This window comes from Mchenga conophoros, linkage group LG7 (assembly GCF_057382185.1).
Source record: "Mchenga conophoros isolate Kocher_MC1m ecotype Shallow Benthic linkage group LG7, M_conophoros_male_GT1.1, whole genome shotgun sequence".
Taxonomy (NCBI): domain Eukaryota; kingdom Metazoa; phylum Chordata; class Actinopteri; order Cichliformes; family Cichlidae; genus Mchenga; species Mchenga conophoros.
Genome location: NC_140532.1, coordinates 49,258,454 through 49,282,261, shown reverse-complemented (window position 1 = coordinate 49,282,261; position 23,808 = coordinate 49,258,454). Strand labels below are relative to the sequence as shown.

Genomic DNA, 23,808 nt, shown 5'->3' with positions numbered 1-23,808 from the left:
AAAATACGGCAGCTTTGGCCCGCGTGGACTTAAAAGTTGTCGAAGCAATCGAATTGGTTTCTGATTTTTAGCAGTTCTCGGCTAGAAGTGACAATAAGCTAATTTGTCTAATGCTGAAAACCGGTGTCGAACCAGCAATAGTGAAGTGTGATACACAAAACTTTCATTTCACATTTTTTCACAGCTGAAATGCACCCCGGATTTAGAAAGACAGGTTTATGTTTTTAACTGAAGCCGATGCTAAAGCTGTTTTTAAGAGACTTGAACTTGTGTGTCCAGAAGAAAAGAAAGATAATAATTTTTTTGATAATTGTAGCATTATCAAAAAAAAAGAAAAAAAGAAAATGAATCTTGCACCAGCCCTTTATGCACACTTTCAGTTCTTCATCTGTTTGACACCATGCTGCTGAAGTCACCCACACTTAAGACGACCTCTGCTTGTTTGCCTCTCGCCTGGCTTCTACAATCAAAACCCTTCCCATGCAGGGAGTGTAAGCCCCATATTCTCATGCCTGATGATCAGATAGGAAATTTGTGCTGAGGTAAGATGTAAGACTTCCCTTACATGTCTCACTGAGTCACTGTGCCCTCCTCCAAGCCCAGTTTCAGTTAGCCTTTTGCAGAAGTTTGAAAAGTCTCACGCTAGCTGCTGTGTGAATTACCGGCTTAAGTCCACTCTCAGTGTGCCTCAACAAGTCTCCCAGCTTATATCTGCGTGCTCGCTGAATGCAAATAGCATCAAATTACATTGTGAGCAAACTTTTAGATGCTCACTGTGGCTTTATATTGAGAAATCCTTTTTGTTTCACTCCTGTTGCATCATACTATTCAAGAAACAGCAAATACAACGTGAAACGCAGAATCAAATGAAATTGTTGCACGGTTGCAAAACAGTAGTATTATTCAAAAGTTCACTTCTCCAACTGAAATGTGAATACTGAATGAAAGAGTAGCAAATGAGCTGATCTCTGCAGGGAGCGCTTAATCCTCGTCTGACGTTGAAAGTGTTAGACAGCCAGCAATGAAACGACAAGAACACCATCGAGATTTTTTCAAACACCCTGTAACACACACATATTGACCCCTATTACCCCAATACTTGTACCACTATCTGCTTGGTTTGCGTGTGTGTTCAGTGAGAAAAAAAGTCTTGGCAATTATACTTTGGTTTCCTCTGAGGGACACTCAACTGGATACACACCAGGGAAAAGACTAACACAAATAAAGTATGAGTGCTTATAGCATACATCCGGTGTTTTCTACTGGGTTTTTAAGATCAACTGGGGCTGTTGATGCACTCTGCTACTGTATCTTTTAACAGCTGCGTCTGTTTTCCCCCTGTGAACGTGCCTTTTAAATATCTATTCCATAAGCTCACATTCCAGCCTGGGAAAATATCCCACATTTCCTTCATGCTGTGCTTAACCACGTTTTCACATGTTGTACGAGTTTGAATTGTAACGATATGTGTAAATGACTGTCATCTAGATAAGAAAAAAAAATAGTTATATAGGAAAACATACAAAACGTCACATTTATTCCTGTTATTGTTCTACTGGGCATCCTCGGCACATACAGCATTAACAGTCTAATAATCCATGGTTGTTGCCTTTTTTTTTAAATGCTCTCTTTTGTTGCATTCAAGCCAAAATAAAGAAAAAAAAATAAAATGGAAATCTGTATATTAAAAAAGTTTAACAGTAAAAACGGATCATGAAGTAAAGCCCATAATGTTATGTAAAAACAGACAGACGAGGTACAGACCTCACTGTGATCCCTTAACAAATCCCCAGTAGAAGGCAAGCAAACAGTTAACCTCATGGTTTTGTTCCTTCTGCTGCCAAGTAAAGATTGCTTTCACCATTCTGTCCTCAGTAAAAACAGCAGTGATTAAATTGCTGTAATCTCATCCTACCTGGAATGACCTCGAAAAGAAATTTTCCCCCTTCGTCGCCGCTGCTTGGATGCTCTGTAACTTTGTTTCCACGTAAAAAAATGGCTCCCTGTGGAAAATAAAGAACAGAAGCAATTTTTAGACCACACAAAACAACATTTACTGCTTTTGGTTTATAAATGTTAGTTATTTTTTAGCAGGTAATGTTTTTTGACACAGTCCAGATGAATGCTCAAAGCTTTTTTTGTGAAATCTGTTGATCAGTATTAGTGCTTAATGATGATATCAGTTCACTTCCCTGCCCAGACTACACAAATTAGTCAGCTGTTCTAGTCATAGACTGTATATAAAGGATGGATGTAGTCACTATGACACACAGGCTGGCCATTAGAGGATCTGTATGTGTCTTTCTTCCTTTGAGAATGAGTTGAATTATCCCACTAAAAAACCCCAAAACAACAACAACAACAACAAAGGGTTATTTGCCCTCCTAAACATGAAACAATCATTTTGAGTAAAATGCCGCTGAAAAATTTCAAGTTTATTCACTCAAATAATTAATCATAAAATATGCTTGGTGTAAACTAAATGTATACCAATCAATTAAATTTCATTTGACCAGATTACAAATGTAATGTTTTATAGTATATAAGTACCTGTGTGGTACTTTAATATACCCATTCACTTATTGAAAAGGTGAAAATCCAACACATTTACAGTAATTATTCCAGAGTTACAGATTTTAGTTTGCAGATGAAAATTGCATATAATATCATCTAAACTTCAGTGTAAACAATCTGACAATATTCAATTTCATGTCTACGGCACATTTCAGATAGGTTTTAATGTTCTCTTCAGCTCTGCTGGGCATTTAAGGGCTCCTTGACTTTTTTCTGAACTAGCAGAAATGACTAATAATACATTTATTATTCAATTAAAATACCAGCAAAAAACAGATTTCCACTGTAAACTATAAAGGGCTTTGGTTATTAGACTCTTGTAGTTTTACCATTTATATATCATTTCTTCTCATTTTTAGTGTCATAGGTTATGTTGTGAGACGGCCCAAATGGACGGAGGCAGGAAGCAAACTCCCATAAGAAAAGGTTACTCGGAGACATGAAAGCAGACACAAAGTGCTTACCATAAACACCATGGCAGAGCACAGCTGAAGACTGAGCTGTTTAATCATAGACTGATTACAGATGGGAAACAGGAGAGAGGAACACAGGTGAGCACACTTAAAAAAAACAAAACAAGGATTATCACAAGGTAGAACTAACGCAAACCATAATGGAAAACCAGACTTCAAAGTCTAACAGGAAGTAACAAAAGGAGACTAATCCTAACCCAATCATCTGCATCTGACAACACAGAACTTTGGAGTGGTAGAGCAGGTCATCTGCTAATTGGAAGGTTGATGGTTTGACACTTAGACCCCCGGAGAGCAGTCATTTTGGTTTTCTACCTTAGACCCCCGCGGAGTCATCATTTTGCGTTTCTACCTTTAAAAGCCGGAGAGCAGTCAAATGCTGGAGTCATTCATATGTATATTAGGTCGTTACCTAGGAATTCTGGAGGGAGGGGAGTGGGGGTGAGTGATTGAGGGGGTTTGGGAGTGGAGTGTTTCAGTTTGCCATCTTAGGGAGAAATCAACACATGTCCTTTGTATGTCCTTTGTTGCTGACATTTATTGATGAAAACAGTACAAAAAACCAACCATTTGTACACATATTTACAAATAATGATAAAAAGTGAGTGAGTACATTTCAACATTTTCAGCAATCACTCACAATCCTGGCACTGCCACGGTATCTGTCGTCTGCATTTACCACATGTGTACCTGTAGCAGTGAACACATCGCACAGTGGCCTGATTTTTCTTGCATTTGTGTTTGACCTGACACGTGGCTCTTTTTCCAGGGCTCGGTGTGGAGGGTTCTGCCCGAAGCAACTGATCTTTTCTTGCCTTCTTCGCAGCTACATGAGAGTGAGCCAACTCTGTTGCAAGCGCCACCAGGAAGTCCACCCGTCTTTCCTTCGTCCCGGTGCATGCTTGATACAGCACATGTGCATTCAGTGCTGCCATGTCAATCATGTTATAAAACACGGCGACTGGCCAGCGCCGTGTTCCTTTGCGGACAGTGTACTCCCGAACCATCTGGTCCATCACATCCACGCCACACTTTGTTTTGTTGTAAAGGGTGACAGTGTTTGGCTTCCTTTTGGTGGTGTTATCAGTCTGAACCACGCTGTGCATGCTGCTAAGAATATAGACTGTCTTCTTCCGTTTGGCCGCATACGCCGTCAGCGTGGCAGCAGAGGTTGAAAACACCTAAGAAATAAGATAAATTGTTATTTTCATAGCCCTTTTACACACAATGAAACACATAAACATAGAACCACAAAAGACCTGCAACATACCTGAGTGGTGAATACATTGCGATCTGTCTGTCTAGTGGATTGAGGAATTTCCCTGCGAATCCTGTTGACTGTGCCAAGGATGGTGGTTTTCCGTCTAAGAAGTTTTTGTGCCAGTGAAAGCGATGTGAAAAAATTGTCCGTGGTAACATTTCTGCCCTTGTCTAGGAATGGTTCCATCAGCCTCATTACTACATTTTCAGAAAGTCTCTCCCGAGTGGGACGATTGGGGTCCTTGCCAAGATATGGGAAGACATTGCAAATGTACTTGGATTTTAGGTCGCAAGCCACCCAAAACTTGATCCCAAACTTGTCAGGTTTACTTGCAATATACTGCAGGAAACAGCACCGAGTCTTTGATGGGAAAAGCTGTTCATCAATGGTGATATGTAGACCAGGGTTGTAGCACGTGATGCAGTTGGTGACAAATGATCCCCACACACTGGAAATTGCAGCAAACTTGTCAGTCTTTGCTCGATCACAGCGGGTGGACTTGTCATCAAAGCGTAGGTGTTGCATGATGTCTTGGAAGCGGTTTCGTGCCATAGTTCAAATTATCTGTGGGTTCCAATTATCTATCCAGCAGTCATTTACAGATGGAAGCCTGTAAACCCCCCGCAAGATGACAATTGCAATAAATGCCATTAGTTCAGGGAGGTCCATGAACCAATGAACATGCTCCATTTGCTGTGCATGTTGAATAGTCCATTCTTGAATGCTATGAAGCATGTCAAGAGTGATGAAACACAGGAAGCTCTGAAGGCGACTCGAGATACTTCTCCTGGCCTTAGCCGTTGGCTCTCCATCTGCAGCGTACGCTTCTATTGGGGTGAAAGGGAGACAGGTCCCCACCTGTTCTTCACGCCACACTGTGCCATCTTTCGCTGTCTCAGTCCCCAAACAAGGTCTCTTTTTCGGTGGAGAAGCAGTCTCCTCATCTGCAGTGTGAACAAATTCAAATTGTGAGCAAAATGGGAAGGTCAAACAAAATCACAAATGCATGCATAGATACTAATTATAATTCCAGTATCTCCTCCTCTGTATCAGAATAATGTCTGAAATATCTTACTTACTAACTACATCCACTTACTTGTTTGAAATGAAAAAGGAAATAACATGAAATGAAACTAACCGGAAGACTGATCAGACAGCTCTGAGTCCGAATCCGGCTGAACTGCTAGGTCTTCTCCATCCGAGTCACAAGGGTCGACTTCCGTCAGGATCATTTCCAAGGCCTGCTGAGTGGTGAGTCTTCTCTGCATTTTCTTTCCTTGGAGAGGAGGTCCGTACACCAGAGGATTCTTCAGGGCGATGAATTTTCTTTCCTTGGAGAGGAGGTCCGGTTGCTCGATTTGCTCCATTGTGGCATCAATCAGACCACTGGTATAATGTTGAAATGTACTCACTCACTTTTTATTATTATTTGTAAATATGTGTACAAATGGTTGGTTTTTTTGTACTGTTTTTATCAATAAATCTCAGCAACAAAGGAAATACACCCATGTGTGTTGATTTCTCCCTAAGATGGCAAACTGAAACACTCCAAGTTGGTGACTTTTGGAGATTTATTTCCCTGGATGATTGAGAATGCATCAAGATGAAACACAAAAGGAAGTTCACAGCTTTTAGCAGCTCCCCCACCCCCTCAATCACACACCCCACTCCCCTCCCTCCAGAATTCCTACTTAACAGCCTAATATACATATGAATGACTAACCAATTTAGCTTCCACTTCCACCATTTGACTGCTCTCCGGGTTTTATAGGTAGAAAGGTAGAAGCCTGGGGATGCTAGTGTTGATCCCTGACACTCTGCATGCCAAATATCCTTGGGGAAGATACTAACCCTAAGTTGCTCTGTGTGTGAATCTTAAGCATAGAAAAAAAAGTACTTGTGTGAATGTTGTATGTTGTATAAAGCACTATGAGTGTTTCAGTGGAGTAGAAAAACACTTTATAAGAACTGTTCCATTTACCATAATTAGGAAACACAACGGAACAAGGCATAAACTCCGAACAAGTCAGAGGGAGGAACTGAGAAGGAAACACTGAAGCAACTTAGCACAGATAGCTTTAACAAAGTGGAAGTTGAAGCTAAATTGGGACAGAAGTATTAAAACTAAGACTAGAAGGGAAAAAGTATATCAATATAAAACAGGGAAGAAACATGACTTGAACTGCAAAGAGGAAACTGAATGTGAAAATACTAACATGGGTAAACTAACTTAAATTACACCACCTGGCTAATATGTGTTGGTCCCCCTTTTGCTGCCAAAACAGCCCTGACCCATCGAGGAATCAACTCCAGTATCTGGCACCACGATGTTTCAGACAGATCCTTTGTCCTGCAAGTTTTAACTTTTTGGCAGGGCACGCTATCCTGCTGAAAGAGGCCACAGCCATCAAAGAATACAGTCTCCAATGAAATGGTGCCCATGGTGTGAAACCATGATTAGGTAGGTGGTACGTGTCAAAGTGACATCCACATGGATGACAGGATCCCAGCATAACAGTCCCCAAAGCATCACACTGCCTCCATCGGCTTTCTTCCCATAGCACATCCTGGTGCTAGGTGTTCCCCGGCTAAAAGAGGCACCTGACCGTCCACATGATGTGAAACAAACGTGAGTCATCAGACCAGGCCATCTTCTTCCATTGCTCTTTGGTGCCCATTGTTAGTGCATATGGCAGTAAACAGAAGTCAGCATGAGCACCCTGACAGGTCTTTGGCTTTGTGTATTCTGACGCCTTTCCATCAGAACCAGCACGACCTGTTTCAGCAATTTGAGCTACAGTAACTCATCTTCTGGATCAGACCACACATGCTAGCCTCTGCTCCCGCTGTGGATCATTGAGCCTTGACCACCTATGACTGTATCGCTGGTTCGCGACTGTTCCTTCCTTGGACAACTTTTGATCCACTACAGATTGGGAACACCCTGCGAAAGCTCAGATTTGGTGATGCTCTGACCCAGTTCTCTAGCTATCATGATTTGGCCCTTGTCAGACACTCAAATCCTTATCCTTGCCCTTTTCCCTGCTTCTAACACATCAATTCTAAGGACAAAATGTTCACTCGGTCCTTAATATATACCATCTGCTAACATGTCCTATGACAAAGAGATAATCAGTGTTCTTCAATTCATCTGTCAGTTGTCAGAATGGTATGCCTGATCAGTGTAACAAGACACATAATGCATCTCTCAGGTCCTGTGTCAGGTCTTTGCTGATTTTGCTTTCTTATTTCTTAAGGACATGACTTTCAGATACTGTTCATCTGCTGCAGATAGTTTTTAAAGCCTAACACTTCGTTTTTCCTCTACTTGTTCAATTTCCTAAAATTTATAATGACACCATGCTGATATATTACAGGTTTTCAGATAATAGTGTTTTAAAAATCACTTTCTCGGTGCAGATAAACAGTTTCATGCCTGTCAAATTGTGTTATATTTGGCATTTTTTTGTAGATTCACCTAAAGAAATTGAAACAAAGTATGTGTTTTTGCAACAGACTGTTTATCACAAAGTGCCTAAAGGCAGAATTTACTTTGCTTCTTTGTCACGTTGACTGTTATGTGTAGACACAACACTGGTGAATCTCTTGAATTAGGTGGCAGTTTTATGCTTGTATGATTCATAGGTCAGTGTTAAATATTTCAACAAGAGAACATTTGGTGAACTATTGCTCAAGACCGCTTAAAAAAAAGAAAGAAAAGAAAAAAAAGTCTGATTTCCTGGCAGCGAAATGTAAAGAAACAAGGCGTGGCTCAAGACCTTTGCAGAGTACTATATCAGAACTCAACAAATAACAAACACCAGCAGTAAGAGACTTGAGAAGAGGCAAATAAATAAATATATAACTCAATCAGAAAACCTAAGAACAATGAAAACCAACAGAACACACTAAGTAGTAAAGAAATCCAAAAACTCAAAACTCTGGATCCAAGCCCCAGGACCATGACACTGGCTTCACAAATGATACTGCACCATAAATTCATGCAGTTTAGTAAACTTACCAACTAGCATCCAGGTGCTTAAATAAGGTATTTCTTACAGAATGACAGACTAGTGCCAGTAATTATTATGTGGTTGAATATTCTTTTCAGATTACCTCGTCCTTTCCAACTGATTCAGTGACTTCTTGTGTTCATTAACAAGTTGGACATCAATGGCACAGTGCAGCATCTGACAGTCATTAAAGTGACCCCTTTGTGGGTTAATGCTAACGCAGACAAGATGTGCAGAAGTGACAACGTCAGTACTCAGGACTTGTGCACATTAACATGATCAGAGAGAGAGTCAGTTTCCTTCCTGCTCGCAGAGAGAAAAGGGGACTTTTTAATGAGCCATAACTGTGACAATCAGGAAGTTGAAACCCTACCTGAGGCCCCAGATGAAGCGCTTTGAAGGAGGCTATAAAGATGTTCAAAAGAGAGGGAAATAAAGGAATGGACTCGACTGATGTGGCTGTCAGCAAGACAATATGACTAGCTTCAATATATCAGGATTAAAAGGTTTTTCAAGAGGTTCCTTTCGTAAACATTGTTTTAGTTTGAGGGAAATGAGAGACGATTTAGATAAACAGTGTGCATTTGAGGAGAGATTTAAAAAAAAAAAATGCGTGTCACATTTAAAAAAACCCAGAAAAAAAGACAAGGGCCTGTTAAGCCTTTCTATAACGTAAAACCACAACACCACATACTCCTCTCCTCCATTTTAAGCCGCAGCCACACTTTCCATGCATCCTCCCTGGTGGCCTGTTGTTTGCTGCAGACAAACCCAACCGCAGGCAGAGTAATATTTACCCAGCAAAGAGCACGTTTGCCAGGCCCAACCCAGCACGAGACAAAAACCCAACCTATTTCGGGGTGTTTTGTGCATTTTTACATTGTTGTTAAGTGGAATGAGGTCACTTTTGGAATCGGTGCAATGACACAAAACCAATTATCTTTTATTCCCAAACAAAAAGCCACGCACACACATATGGGACAAAAGTGACTCCGAGAAATCCATATGAGCAAAGCAACAGCAGGAGGCTCAGGCTTGTAAGCAGCAGCTCAGGCTTTTTCTGAGGCTGCGTCCAACAGTGTCCTCCAACTGAAATCTAATTTCATGTGTTTTCTGAGACTGCAAGCAAATACAAGAACACTGACTGCGGCCTTTTTTCCATTTAATGGAAGAGAGTACAGAAATTTCAGTTGGTCCTGCTGGTCAGATCAGCCTGTAAAAACTGCAGCTATTACCTTCCACATGTGACATTGATTTGTTGGTCATAAACCCAACAGCTTACTCCTGCTGATGTGCCATGTTTGTTTTTATTGAGGTTATAGGGTGAATGTCCTCTCTGTGCCCCTTACCATTGGCTGTCTCATTAATTACCTCTGGCTTCTTCAGTAAATTAAAAGGAGCGAGCAAATATCTGTGACTTTACCAGCCTAATAATCACCACACAAGTGCTATCATAGTACCAGTCTTTTAGGATTCGTACTAGGTAAGGTGCAGTGAGATTTCTTTTTCTGAAAACAGCTACATTGTCTCAATTTTTAATGGCATGGATTCAACAAGGTGCAACAATGTGGTCTTCTGCTTCCCGATTCAGTGCCTTCTCAGAGATGCTCTCCTGCATACCTCTTCAGTAGTCGGGCCATTCTCCTCCAACCTCTAGCACCAGCAAGGCATTTTCACCCAGAGAACTGCTGCTTACTGGATATTTTCTCTGTTTTGAACCATTCTCTGTAAATCCTAAAGATTGTTGTGCTGGAAAATCCCAGTAGATCACCAGTTTCTGAAATATGCAGAGCCTTCTGTACATATAACCTGCTCACATCACCAACAACACCACCATGTTCAGAGTCACTTAAATTACCCATCCTAATGCCCAGTTTGAACTTCACCAGGTCGTCTTGACCACATCTACATAGCTAAATGCAATGACATAGTTGAATTTGTTATAATTAAGTGTCAGATGAGGGTATGATATAAAAGCTTTGAGGATGAAATAAAATAGGAAAAAAATAATATTTCAAACTTAATATAAACAAAATATTTAAAATCTAAATACTACTACTGATAATAATATCAATACCACTACTACGGTAATAAAATATTGAAATACTTTCTCAGAATCACTGCATAACACGAAGGAATCATTCAAAGCTGGTGAGAAGAATCAACTGCTTCAGATAAAAGCTTAAGAGTGAAGTCAAGCTGCCATCTGTTTTTGGTGCAACAGGTAATTCATTATTTGTCTTGTTGTTCAACTGACTTTGTAGACAATAATTAGTGTTCTCCAGCCTGGCTAACCTTTTACAGCAAATCAAACTCAGCTGGAGCTTAGCTGGAGACCTACAACGGGTCTGCCTTTCTAGAGTACCATATGTATCCATTAATTTGACCTTATGTATTTATTCTTCACCATTTCTGGTTCTAGTTTTTTTAAGGGGCAAAGAGTTACTAATGTTTTTCCTGCTGCAAGGTTCAATAATGCAATAAATGTCACTATTCCACTGTTACACAACAGGTATTTCTTGCACTGTCCCACATTCAAAAGCAACTATATAATAAAAACCACCAACTGTGACTGCATAACCCTCATAAATATTAATATGCCAGTTAACTAGAGGGAAATGGGAAACTTCTTCATTAATTTTTATTTACTTGTCAAATTAACGTTGGGTGAGTAATATGAGAAATTAGACAGGATAAATGATAGACTGAAATTACCACAAGGAACCTAAATTGGTGAATTACAAAGCAAGGGCGATTTAATGGTTAAAAAACAACCGTATGTTAGATGCAATGCATCCGATTGCTGGAAAAGTTACCTACGGATTTTAAGCTATTATCTTTAATAATAGTATAAAATTAGTCTGAAAATGTATAAACACTGTAGTTTTTGTTAGAACTGAGATATCAATCACAGGTTTTAATAAAGTATAGAACGGAGCTATAGGGGTGGAAAATATGGACGAGCAGGGACAGTAGCATGTCTGCTTACCACAAGCTCAGGGCCATTTAAAAACATGTCATGCCACTAACAGTAAATTCCCACAAAGGCATACACTACGCCCTGCCATTTAATTTTAAGAATACCTGTCACTGCTGTTGCTGCTGAATACCTTTTATCATATCCATAGAGCTTACAACACATAACCAAAGTTATATAGAGTAAAGTATTTTCTGCCTAAAGTAACAATACTTTTAGGAAAAGCAGTAACTGCAAATTACATTATCATCACTTCCAGGGAACATAAGGAAATACTGAAAAGCAAACAGTACACACAAGTTACATTTTACGGGTGTACTCCATCAACTATGGTAAAACTATGGTAAAATAAAGTAAAGTAAAAAAATACTTTTTATAGGCTACATACACAGTTCTCTTTGCACAAGATCATATCTAATAACTATTTGCATCACAAAATCATTTCCAGGATCCACAAAACAACTCTAACAACTGTTTTCCTCCACAGTGTAGGCTGTCTGTCAGTGACATTACTTAACCTCATTAAAGCAGCAATTTCATTATGTAACCCTATTAAAGTCAGACAACAGCATTAGTTTATGCGTTTATCTTTTGCAAAGACCTAAAAATACGCCCACATTGCAAGAACATGCTGCTGAAGTCAAACTTGTCCTCCATCTTCATAAGCTGAAGAAAAATCACAAGAAGTTGGCAAAGGAGATTCTATCAAAGGAGCCTCTTTGTATCGTTAATTGCAGTTCATATACAAAAAGAGCAAGCATTAACAACATTTATGACAGCTACCTTGTATTAAGTTACAGGGTCTAATTTAAGGTAATTAGTCATACACCTGTCTTTGCATCATGTTGCTAAAACAAGCCAAGGCATTAGAATGAGATAATGCACAATAATACCAGCGAATAATAGGACAAAGATTGTATCTTATATTTCATTTACATGTTGCCACTGAAGTCTATTTCAGTCCATTCAGGTCTGCCTTAACATCCTGTATCTATACCTTTAACACTAGAACACAGGTGCAGGAGATATTTGGCTTGCAAAGTCTACAAACCACAAAGGCAGAAGGTATTTTCCTGTTCAACCATTTTCCTGTGAAATTACTTTGCAGCTATAGCCCTCAATATAGTCCTTGTACTGCAGCGCATTATATATTCCACTGTTAAGTAGAGAGAAAGAAAAAAACAGAATACAGCTGCACCAACCACAGAGAAGACATATCCCTGCTCATCAGCTATGCTTGTACTACAGTTTGGATGTCTCCTACGTGTGATCTGTTACCAATATCCTTCTCTGGATGCCCCGACAGCAGGAAAATCAAAAGCTGTCTACAGCCCACAAATCAAGCTTCACTATCACAGCTTTGTTCTATTAAACAAATGAGACAAGCAGATGCGTAAAGGTTTCAGACAGCTCAAAGCAGACTACCAGAATTCTTACAAGATGGCCTTTCCCAGGACTTGAAGATAAGTGGATACTATGAAGGACCTATAAAGCCTTTAGAGTGTATCATAGAAGATAAACTGATAACATATGTGGTTTGGAGTACCACAGGAAATGAATGAGGCAGATGGAAATGAGGTCAGCGGCACGTTGCCCATACTGATTTTATCCTCTATACAGATCATATTTGTCAGATCAATAGATAAAAAAGTCAAACTATGAGTAACATACGGTTCCAGAGATATGTGAATGATATATGTACAAGTACGAACATGCTCAAGACTAAAAAAGACATAGCTGTGCATAATTTTAAACACCACTGAGATAGCTTCAATTTTTTTTTTTTAAAGAAGAAGTTAGCACTTTTTAGTATTATTTCTCAATGCAAATGTAATACAGATTGGCAGTGCTGTGAGCTGAGCTGTATGTAAAATGTTCATGAGTGTGACTTCATATATTTCAGCTCTCAAAAACAGAAGAAAGTAAGAATGAAGGCAGAGAGAACAGCCCCTGAAAAAGTGACATGCGTGACAGGAGTCGGCTTGACTTCAAAGTTGTGTCAGCAAGGTCAGATTTAAAGTTAAAGCAATTCAAGCGGCTGACTGTTAAGCTCTAAAGTTGATGGCATTAATTATCTGACTGAAACTTGATTCGGTTTTTAGGCCAAAGCCACCAAAGCATGGTTTTGATTTATTTGACACTGCAAGCTTCACTAGGCAGATGTGAAGATGATGAACTCGATGTATAAACTGCAAAAGAATGCAGAGAAAATGGGATGGCATTTCTGCTTAATAAAGGAGAACGGCAGAGGAAGCAGAAAGAAGCAAGAGTTTCGATATTGGTTACAAGTATTTTGATTTAAAATCTCCCAGCAAAGCAAAGTTAAAATGAGCAAATACCAATTAAACCTATTAAGGTGAAAGGCAGAAAGAAAGTCTTTAAACCATCCACAGGTGAAGACTAGTTTTCAGTATATCTGATATCCGATTCTGCCCTCAAATCTCCTTTGGGGGTCTTAGAGGAGACAGGTGGGAGGAATATGTTATAACCTGATATTGTTGATATGGATTTTTGTCCAGCAGGTCCTTGCTCTGACTGAACAATGACCTTCACACAAAGCACGTGTGGTTAGCATATGTAAAATGTGTGTTAGCTTGTCCACATGTTTGCTTACCCATTCATTATTATTCATTCATGGGAAACCAGATCAATGAGAGTTCTCTAAATTATACAGAACATCAGCTAATCAACATTCATTAATGTAAACAGGTGCTAAAACAGTTAAAAACTTTATAAAATCAGTTTTTGCACATTTATTTTAATAATTTACTGAGGGGGAATATTTGTGTATCTCGCCCCATTAAGTTATGTCTCAGTCACACAGGCAAATCTTATTTCCCAAGTAGTAGTTTCTGTTGTTATGAAATCCATTTCTAAACCACCAGCCATTAGGGAAAGTTTGTGTTCCCCAGCTGGTTGGCAGGTGGTTGCTAGTAGTTCCCCTTTCCTTGTGGTTACTTTGATTGCTAGCAGGTTGCTACAGTTGCTCGTAGTTTGCTCATTTTGAAATGTTGATTGATTGTGGTGCTAATGCTCAACTTTTATTTGGAAGACCAATTTTTCCGTTAGTGGTTTGCATTGACCTTCCTCAAGTTTCACTGCACCTCATTCATTAAAACGGCAAATGTTTGCAGACAAGTCATCATGCAAACTACAGAATACTGCTGCAGTCTAGAACTGAATGTAAACCATCGACTCCTTATTTTGGACAAAATAACAATGTATCACTAGGAGTATCAATGTGAATCACACCTTTTATCTACAAATTCATTGTTAAGATACAGCTATAAATGAAATATAATGAGTCAACAGATGTGAGCCAGTGCTTACTGTACTGTGTTATGACCAATGAAAAGTGAAGCATTCTAAGACAGACAGAACAAGAAGCTCTGCAGTTCAGTTTTTTAGTGAGTTGGGATTCGACGTGAGTAAATATTCCATACAGCTGCTTTGCTCCAGCAATACAAATACCACTACATCTGCACACACCTTAAATTCGCTGTTTTACCCTCTTGCACCATCAGGTATTAGAAATAGAAAAAGTCCTTAGGCTACAAAACTTACAGGAACTTGTTGCAAGTCCAGTGAGACTTAATCGACTTCTTCATCCATCACTGCAGAGCTTATTAGACATGCAGTCACCCTTCAGGAGTTAAAGGAAATAACTTCTATGCAGTATATGCAGCCTAGGAATACTAATGGACGGGGCTGCCTTCTATTAATGATAAACTTATTTCATGCTTTAATATATTTAGGCTAAAGGAAATGTCTTTGCCTTAATATTATTGCCCATCTGTAATTTTAAAGAGACGCCCATGCATGCAAACTTATTGAACCACTTTAATGGAAATTTTTTGTCTATTACCAGAGGATGATGTCAGCAATGCTTTTCAATTTGTTCACACAAGGGTGTCTTGATAATGTCCACTTCTTGGTTCACATGCCTCATACATTCAAATATAATGCAAATCAGATCTCCTCTGGTTCTGACGTGATTGGCTGGAACCCTGCCTGCTATAAAAAGCTTTTATTACTTTGTGATGCCTCAAAAACATCTTTGTCAATGTCAAACGAGGGCTACAGAGTTACTATTGTCATCAAATCAGCAGTAACACAGTGTTGCAGAATGAAAAATTACTGAACTGCAGTGGCGTTTTATTTACTCCAGTTAAATGCAAAGGTCAAATGGTTTTCAGCTTAAGCAGGGAAAACAAAAGGACTTTTAGTACACAACTGCACTGCTGCATTATTGATATGATGCAATTTCTTATTAAATCCAGCTACTTCTCATTTCGTCTGCCTCCAGAAGTGCCCCCTACATGCTATGAATATTAACTAACTTGTAAGACGTGCAGCAGCTAAAATCATAATAAACTTATGAAATTTTAATGTCTTTCATTTCTTAAAACATTAAATCATTTCAACGTATTAATTCACAATTCTCTCATTCATTCACAATGCTACTTTCCTTACATCCCTGGCATATAGATACAAGGCTGAGTGGTTTGAATTACAATAACCATACAATCTCACCCACCGCATGAATAGCGTCTTTGTTTATGGCTCAGCCAGATGAAATCCGAGTAATGTATGTGTGCATCTAAGAATGCGAGTGTGTACATGCGGGCTTGTGCGTGTGTATTCCTTCATAGACGAGTAAGTGCAGGCAGATGGCATATCGACACTAATCCTACACGTGCTGTACCCTGTACCCATGCTTTTCCGTGACCCTTCACCTCCATCTGACGCCCATTCTTCGGATTCCTCCTGTTACTCAGAGAGGTTCGGCCTAACTGTATAGCATCAACATGTTTGCCTACATCAGCGGTAATTTTTCAGATAATGTTACAGTATCTAAAAACATCAGAATTCTTATGAGTTGCAGTATTGGAAATCAAACAAATGTTATAAAATGTTCACTGCATGAAAACAAAACAATGGTATGTCAGGTATAAAGTCCTAGTGCATCACACATGACGACATGTTACAGCCATTCTGAGGAAATCCCATTTTTTTGTTTTTTTTATTTATTACTTGATGTTTTTTCTACAGCTTTCTGACTTCATAATTGAAAAGATTATTCCAAGTTTAGCTATTTAAGCTTTGACTTTCAGAATTGAATCTCAAAAGACCCAACTACTCCATCGAGATCTGCAAAAACAGGTTGCATGGCGGACACCGAGTTGGCTGCAAAGACAGGTGCTTGCAGAGCAGCAGAGAAGCTATGAAGAGAGCGACTTAAACCCGAATCGGGGAATCTTCACTTCCAAAGTAAAAGTTGTGCTTTACCACTGAAACCAACCTGTTTCAAAGAGTACAGATTTTTACTTTGAAGGCAAATTGTTCTCACAGTTTCACTACCACTTAGTGAGTAGCTAGTGAGTATTTGGAGACAAGTCAGCAAAGTAAGGGTTACCATGGCAATCTGCTAGCCGCCAAAGCCATCTCAAGGAGGTTTTTGGTGCAGCATAGTTTACCTCTTTGCTACCAGTTTCACGTAGCAACAGCAAACAACCTCCAGCAACCGCTTGCCAACCGGTTGGGTATTACACATTTTTTCCCCCCAGCGTCACTGACCGCTCGACAGTGTGACTAGGAGTTTAGCAGTCATTTTCATGGTTACTGCCAGCAACAGCCAGCTACGACTTACAACCAGTCAGGTAATGCTAGTTTAACTGGTGGCATTATGGTTCTAACTTGACTCTAGTGGTCCCAAGAGCCAAACCCCCCCAATGTTCTTGCAGGATTAAGGACTGATATGACAACTCGAGCTGTTTGGTTAGAGTAACAACAGGATTAGAGGCACTAATCATAAATACTGTTAGGCTTTCAGTATCAAAAATAGACACTGAAACCTAGCACTCTGCCTAAGATAGACAGAAAAGTCATACTGTGATTAGTTACATAATTACAAGCAATCACTTGCCAACTTTTCTGGTAAGTCTCCGTGTTAAAACCTCCCCATAATTCTTCATAATATTAGCAACTAATATTTACTGCTTAAGAGTGCAGTGCTAGCGCATTGTGTCCACTGTAAGTAAAGATAAAGCAGTCAGTCCATTGTATCTAAATGCTGCTATTTTCCAAACTTGTCCCCCCGCCTTTTTTTTAAACTGTGTGTACTTTAAATTCATTTATTGTGAGACTTTATATTTATATGTGAATAGCATAATGAATGCTTTTTGTTTTCATAAAATGTAGATTCAGTTTGTGCCAGAAGCTAGTTAAATATGTAATTTGTATGTAATATTTTCCTGTCTAATCGTTCAACAAATTGTTAGCCAACAGAAAGTAGCACATGTTCATGTGTCCTCTGAGGTAGCAGCAATTAGGCTAATGTGATGGGTAATGGAGAGATCACAGCATGTCAGAGAATTAATCAGTTGCGTCTCTGTTGGATGTGGCTAATAGGTTAGCGTGGGTAGATATTACTCCACCACATATAGTCTAAGTAAAGTGGAGGATCTTAGTGCACCTTGTGTGTTTGTGTTTTTGCCCTGATCTTAAACATCAGCGTTCGAGGCACAAAAAGCAAAACCAAACCTGTTTCTGACAGTTTTCTGTCTCCTCTCTGTCCCGCTGGTATTCCTCCTTTTTGGGATGTTGGAAACGCTACACTGGTTATCTTGTATTCTGTTCGGTACGCTGTCTTTTTGGAGTGTTCTGTTTGTGCTCTTACATGCTTCTCTGCTTTGGAGGTCATGGAGATTTGAGGACTTTGAGCACACTCCTCTGTACCTGACCTAGTTTCACTAGAAATTTCCCATTCTCTGCAAAAAAAAAAAAAGTAGCTGAAATTTATTACAGCTTTAGAAGTAGGGCAAGAATGGAAAGTTGCTAACCAAAGAAGAGTATTCCACAGGTAGATGGAGTTGTAGGGACATTACAAATAAGTTCTCTGAGAACATGATGATAAATATAATTATCAAGTTGTTTCAGGAAAACTGTTTTCTCTCTTTTTTTTGACACAGCTTCAAAACCTGGCCTTCCCAGAAAAAAAGAAAGAAAATCTCTCCTCCCCCTGTATCTGGCCTGTGGCCCACCTTCAGGTCTGGAGCTTTAACCTTTAGAGACTTCTGCTGCTGCTGTTTCTTGGGTTTGGCTGAGGCTCAGTTTCCTGGAAAATTGGCCAGGCAAAGAAGTGTGGGTAGATGAGCAGAATAAAGATTTCAATTGTGCACAAGTGATCAAGTTTCCACAGGAAAAAAAGGAGATATTGTTTGGTAGGAATAAATATTACAAAAGGATGTGGTCTTTTGTGTATTTGCCAAATAGGAGTAAGCTCTGGTGTAAAATAACTGCAAAGAGGAAAAAAACAAAACACGAAACATCTGCTAACTGATATAAAGATTAAAGGCATGATAGGAATATGACGTGACAAGCTACTCATAAAACACACTCTTAGAGTATTTATGAACTAGTATTTAATAACAAGTTGCTATCCAGCATCATTGTATTTGACAACCAAGAAAAGACTATTGACTCTTTCATCAAATTCAAGAAATTAAACAAGTTTCTTAATGAACTCAACTTGTGGAATCAATGTTCGCTCTCTTTCACTGTATTTTGGCAGCTTCTTTTTCCAGTCTGCACATGCTAAGTGAGAGGGAGTTCCTTGTTACAGTAATGTTAGAGATAGCCATAAAACTCGTGTTACTCATTGTCTCTTCTCATTTCAGGATAGCCATTTGTGTGTGTGTGTGTGTGTGTGTGTGTGTGTGTGTGTGTGTGTGTGTGTGTGTGTGTGTGTGTGTGTGTGTGTGTGTGTGTGTGTGTGTTTCCATAAAGACAAACTGAAAACAGTTTGGTTTGAGAGTCAAAACAACCTCATTTGAACCATAGCTCGATGTTATCATCTCACCTGGCTATACTGTAGCATGTATCTACAAGAAATATGGTGGTGCTGTGAGTAAATACAGCAAATACAGAAAGCACAAACAGACACTTCACCACAGCAGGGCTTAGAGTACATATTTAGATTCATATCTGATCGTAATGTTAAAGTGAGCAAAACATCTCCAGCACATTTCCCACTGTTGAATGGCTGACTTCATAGCGACGCACTGTATGCCAGCCATCATTTTATATTGAGGCTGGCCCATTAGATCGAGTAAGAAAAGTAATATCACCACTTGTGACGGCTCTAGAGGGTTGGCTTCAATTTCACCGAGGCTTAGAATTATCATTAGTGGCAGTTGCAAGCTGCTTTGAGTAAATGCTTTTATTGTATTTGTATCTTACTTAGGAACTATCAGCATGTATCCATCTGTGTGAAACACCCATACGCTTCCTTTTTCACAAGACTTTATGCAGTCCTGTTAAACAAAAAACAAAACTGCTTCTATTGGTGTCAAGAAGGTAAGTAACAGCCAGGTGCTGCTAATCAAATGCACTTGATCTTTTGATCATGAAATGTAACCACTGCTATAAAACAGAATGTTTGACAGTTTGCTGGTCTGGAGCTTTAAGTTGTGGCAAGGAGAAAAGGCATCGGCAGTAATCTTAGAGAAACAACTGTTGCTGCCCATCAATCTGGGAAGGACTATACGACCATTTCCAAATAATTTAAAGTCCATCCAAAGACTCATCACAAGTAGAAAACATTCAAGACAGCTGCCAATCTTGGATGTGGATTGTCCCTGAACATTCACTCCAAGGTCAAACCCTTGCAAAGCTGAGAGAAAACCCAATAGCTACATCTCAGACTATAGGCCTCAGTTAGTGTGTTAAATGTTAAACACCATAATAGTACAATTAGAAGAAAACTGACCAAGTAGGCCTTGTTTGGAAGTGCTGCTAAGAGAAAGCTTTTTCTTCTGTAAAAAGAACATGGGAGTATACTGTAGCTTATGTTTGCAAAGTTGGATCTGAACAAATCACAAAACCTCTGCAACAACCTCTGTGGACGGAACAAACCAAAGATGTCTGGTCATATAACTCAGTGCCACGTTTAGTGAAAACCAAACAGCATATTAGCACAAACACCTCAACTAACTATCAAGCGTGGCGGTAGATTGGTGATGATTTGGGCATGCAGCCACAGGACCTGGGTACCTTGCAGTCACTGAATTGACCATCCTCTGTGTACCAGAGTCACATGTGAGGCCATCTGTCTGATAGCTAAAGCTTTGCTAAAACTGGATCGAGCACATGCAAGCACAGCATCAAGTCTGCAATAGAATGGCTGAAAAATAAAAGAATTAAAGTGCTGCAATGACACAGTCAAAGTCCAGAGCTCAACCTGATTGAAATGCTGTGGTGGAACCATAAGAGTGTTGTGTATAAACAAATGTCTGCAAACTTCAAAGAACTGAAGCGATGCTGTAAATTAGAGTAAATAAAAGTGGGCGAAAATTCCTCCACAATGATGTGGGAGACTGATAGTCATATAGAAAAGTATTACTTTTTAGTTTTTCACAGGACTGCATAGAGTCTTGTGAAAAACTCACATTTTTCATATGACTGTAGGAACGCACCTTGCTAACAAACCATGCTTACAGTAGCTAATGACTTATGACCCTAGGTGCATAGGTTAAGGTTTCAGAGCCCATAAAACAAACTTCACAGATGCTACACCCATCTTTTACATACAGTCTGGTCATAAGCCAAAGAGCTGTCTGATCCAAAAAAAACTCAATCATCATACAGTGAGAACTATCATCTGCATATGTGTGGGTGCATGCCACAATTTTTATGTTAGTTCATCTTCTAGTACATTCACAGTCTTACCAGAGCTTTAGTCTCCTCCTCATCTTTGTAATAGTAGAGTTGATCCCCTTTCAGCACAAACCAGCGACTGTGCCACGTTTTGACAAAACCTCCTTGCTTCCGGAGCCACCCACACCTGATGACATTCAACTTTTGACCCTCAGTACTGACATGACCTCCGCTGCGATGAGGACTGCCATGAGACACACACTGGTCATCCATCACAGCTACTCCAACCTGCAAACAAGCAAAAGAGTTCCAGATTGATTAAACTCACAGAAGCTGCAAGTTCGACACAAACCAAACAGCACCAGTATTTTTGCAAGATGTCAATCATCATTAGAAGGATATGGAAGTTTTAATATATTTTGTCGGGGGGGGGGGGGGTTGTGATTTATATTAACCTATAAGCTTATCGTACAGGCCTCTGCATTGCTGGATGTGAAGCTTAAGGCACTCAGACAGAGTTGAGTGTCCACAGACCAAACCTCAAATCTCTTTTATCTTATTCAGTGTGTCACCCACCTACACATGTTGGCCTGCTAGGTCTGATCTTGTCCCAGTTTTATATTTTATCTCTCCTACGTTTAGTGCCTCAATCTCTTGAAGTTGCAATTGGCAAGATGCATTGCCATTTTGCTGATGCCTTTTAAAGGTCTTCATAGCCAGATGCCTCTCTATAACAGTGAACTGACCTGACCACAGACCTACATGTGGAGGCTTGCTTTTATTTTAGTTTGATCCATTTGTACAATTTGAGTTGTTGAACCTTATTTATAATGTGAAGCACTTCACTTTAAGTAGGTTTAAATAGAGAATACTTTCGGCCATTTAGTGCTTATTGACTAGCATTGGTAGCAAGCTAAACTAAGATGATAAAAAAAAAAACGGTAAATGGTTTGTCATAATAACCGCATTAGTATGTCGCTGTTGGTGTTCAAAAACTGAAGGCTTACAGACCTGCTGACATGGCTTTAGACTTTTTATTAAGGTGCAGCTAGGCAATTAAAATCACTTTGTACAAAGTCAAAGGTTTGTGTACAATTCTCATTTTTGTGATTTATTTAGACAACAACAAGTCAACAAGATTACAATATGTTAAAAGATAGGCAAATGAAAACATGTAGTTAGCGGTACCTAAAAGATCAAACTGGTCACAAGCATTTTGCTGCTGGTATACTTTCACCTGTGCGTTAACAAACCATTTTCATCTCTTTCATCCCATTTTTTTAAAAGTTATGATTTTCCCAGAATTGGACAGCTAGAATGACTGGGCAGAAACAGTGATGCATTTTAGCCTTTAAGAAATAAGTTTACTGTCCACAAAATGCAGCCAAAGTGAAAGAAGGTGTTTTTGTTGGTCCTGAAATCTGTGAACTAATGCTAAAGCCATCTGAATCAGCAGCAATGGGAAACATTTGTGCACAGAATTGTCTTGGCAATATCAGAGCAGAGAATCTTGCTGAGCTTGTGGATAACATGCTGAAAGCACATCAACTAATGAGTGCCAGAATGTCACTGAAATTGCACTTTTTACATTCTCATCTTGACATTTTCCCACCAAATCTGAGTGATGTCACCAAGGTATAAAAGTATTGGAAAACCGACACCAGGAAAAATTGAATCAGAGGATGATGACCCGCTACTGTTTGTTCTTGCAAAGAGAGACGGGTGTGCAGTGCATGCGCAAAAGCAAGTGCCTCAAACATGTTTGTGGATTTATTTTGAGCTAAATTGACAGAAATATGCTTTGGAGAGATCCTGAGATCGTCTTCTCTTGTTTTTGTCCAGAATAAACACATTAAAACAATTTTTGGAAACTTCTAGCCATAGTGTTGATACATTATATTGAGATACACATCATTCACGTCAAACATCAATGATGTGTATCTCAAAAATGTTACGTGCAAGCTTAAATCAGATTTCATGTCTGCAAACATGTCTGCAAAACAAAAAGATAAATAGCCCACCTGAAGTCCTCAGAAGCAAATTTTATTTATCAAAATATATTGATTTGTACATCTGTGTAATACAGGTCAGTGCAGTCTGCATATTAATGTACCCTATAACTACTATAAATATACACACCTGCATCATCATTGACATATGCTAAGACTGCTGCTGTCAGCTATAAGCACTGCCATGTTATCAGTGGCTCTGGTTGTGCTTGGCTTGGTGAATGTCCAACCATCCCACATGGACCAGATGTGGACCAGATGTGGACCAGAAGCAGCTCTGCAGTTTTCCAGGCAGCAGTGGAGCAAGTGCAGCCAGGCTGCTGGCGAATTCAAAACTCTCTCTGGTTCGGTCCAGGTAAGAATGTCACCAGTGCACGTTCATGCACGAGCATACTCGCGCCTTTGCACTCCTCGAAGAAAATAGCTGTTTTCCCATTGCAGTGCGGTGACTACAACCTACTTATTATCTTTTATCCATCTCAAGTTCGTCTTTGTTGCACTTTCATGCTAGATGAATACATGGAAAGCATGAGTAGGGCTTTTCTGTCAACAAAGAGATCAGTTCATTCAGAGAAAAATGATGGTGTGGGCTCATCTAACACTAATATTGGTGGGAATAATCTCTGTTTCCCTGCATGCATTTATTCGTCATCATGTTGGCCAGTCTGCAAGCACACAAATAAACAGAAAAACCAGTAATATCAAAAGTCACTCCAGATTCACTGATATGCTCATAGAGTCACCTGCTGTATTAGGAGTATGAAGCCATAGCCCCACATTTTTATGCCTCCTGCATGGGGCACAGCTAACAGCACTGCTGGGACCAACCAATGGTAAAACTTTG

The 23,808-nt window shown here is 39.5% G+C and overlaps 1 protein-coding gene across 1 annotated transcript in view; it reads right to left on the bottom strand.

The window, feature by feature from the left end:
- Window positions 1-23,808, bottom strand: part of arhgap24 (Rho GTPase activating protein 24) — an 89,082-nt gene that overhangs the window by 48,725 nt on the left and 16,549 nt on the right. Inside the window, exons 2-3 of the mRNA XM_085279870.1 lie at window positions 21,028-21,243; window positions 1,916-2,003 (exon numbers count right to left, since the gene is read on the bottom strand). Coding sequence (XP_085135996.1) covers window positions 1,916-2,003; window positions 21,028-21,228 — 289 coding nt within the window. The 5' untranslated portion in view covers window positions 21,229-21,243. The remainder of the gene's footprint in view (window positions 1-1,915; window positions 2,004-21,027; window positions 21,244-23,808) is intronic.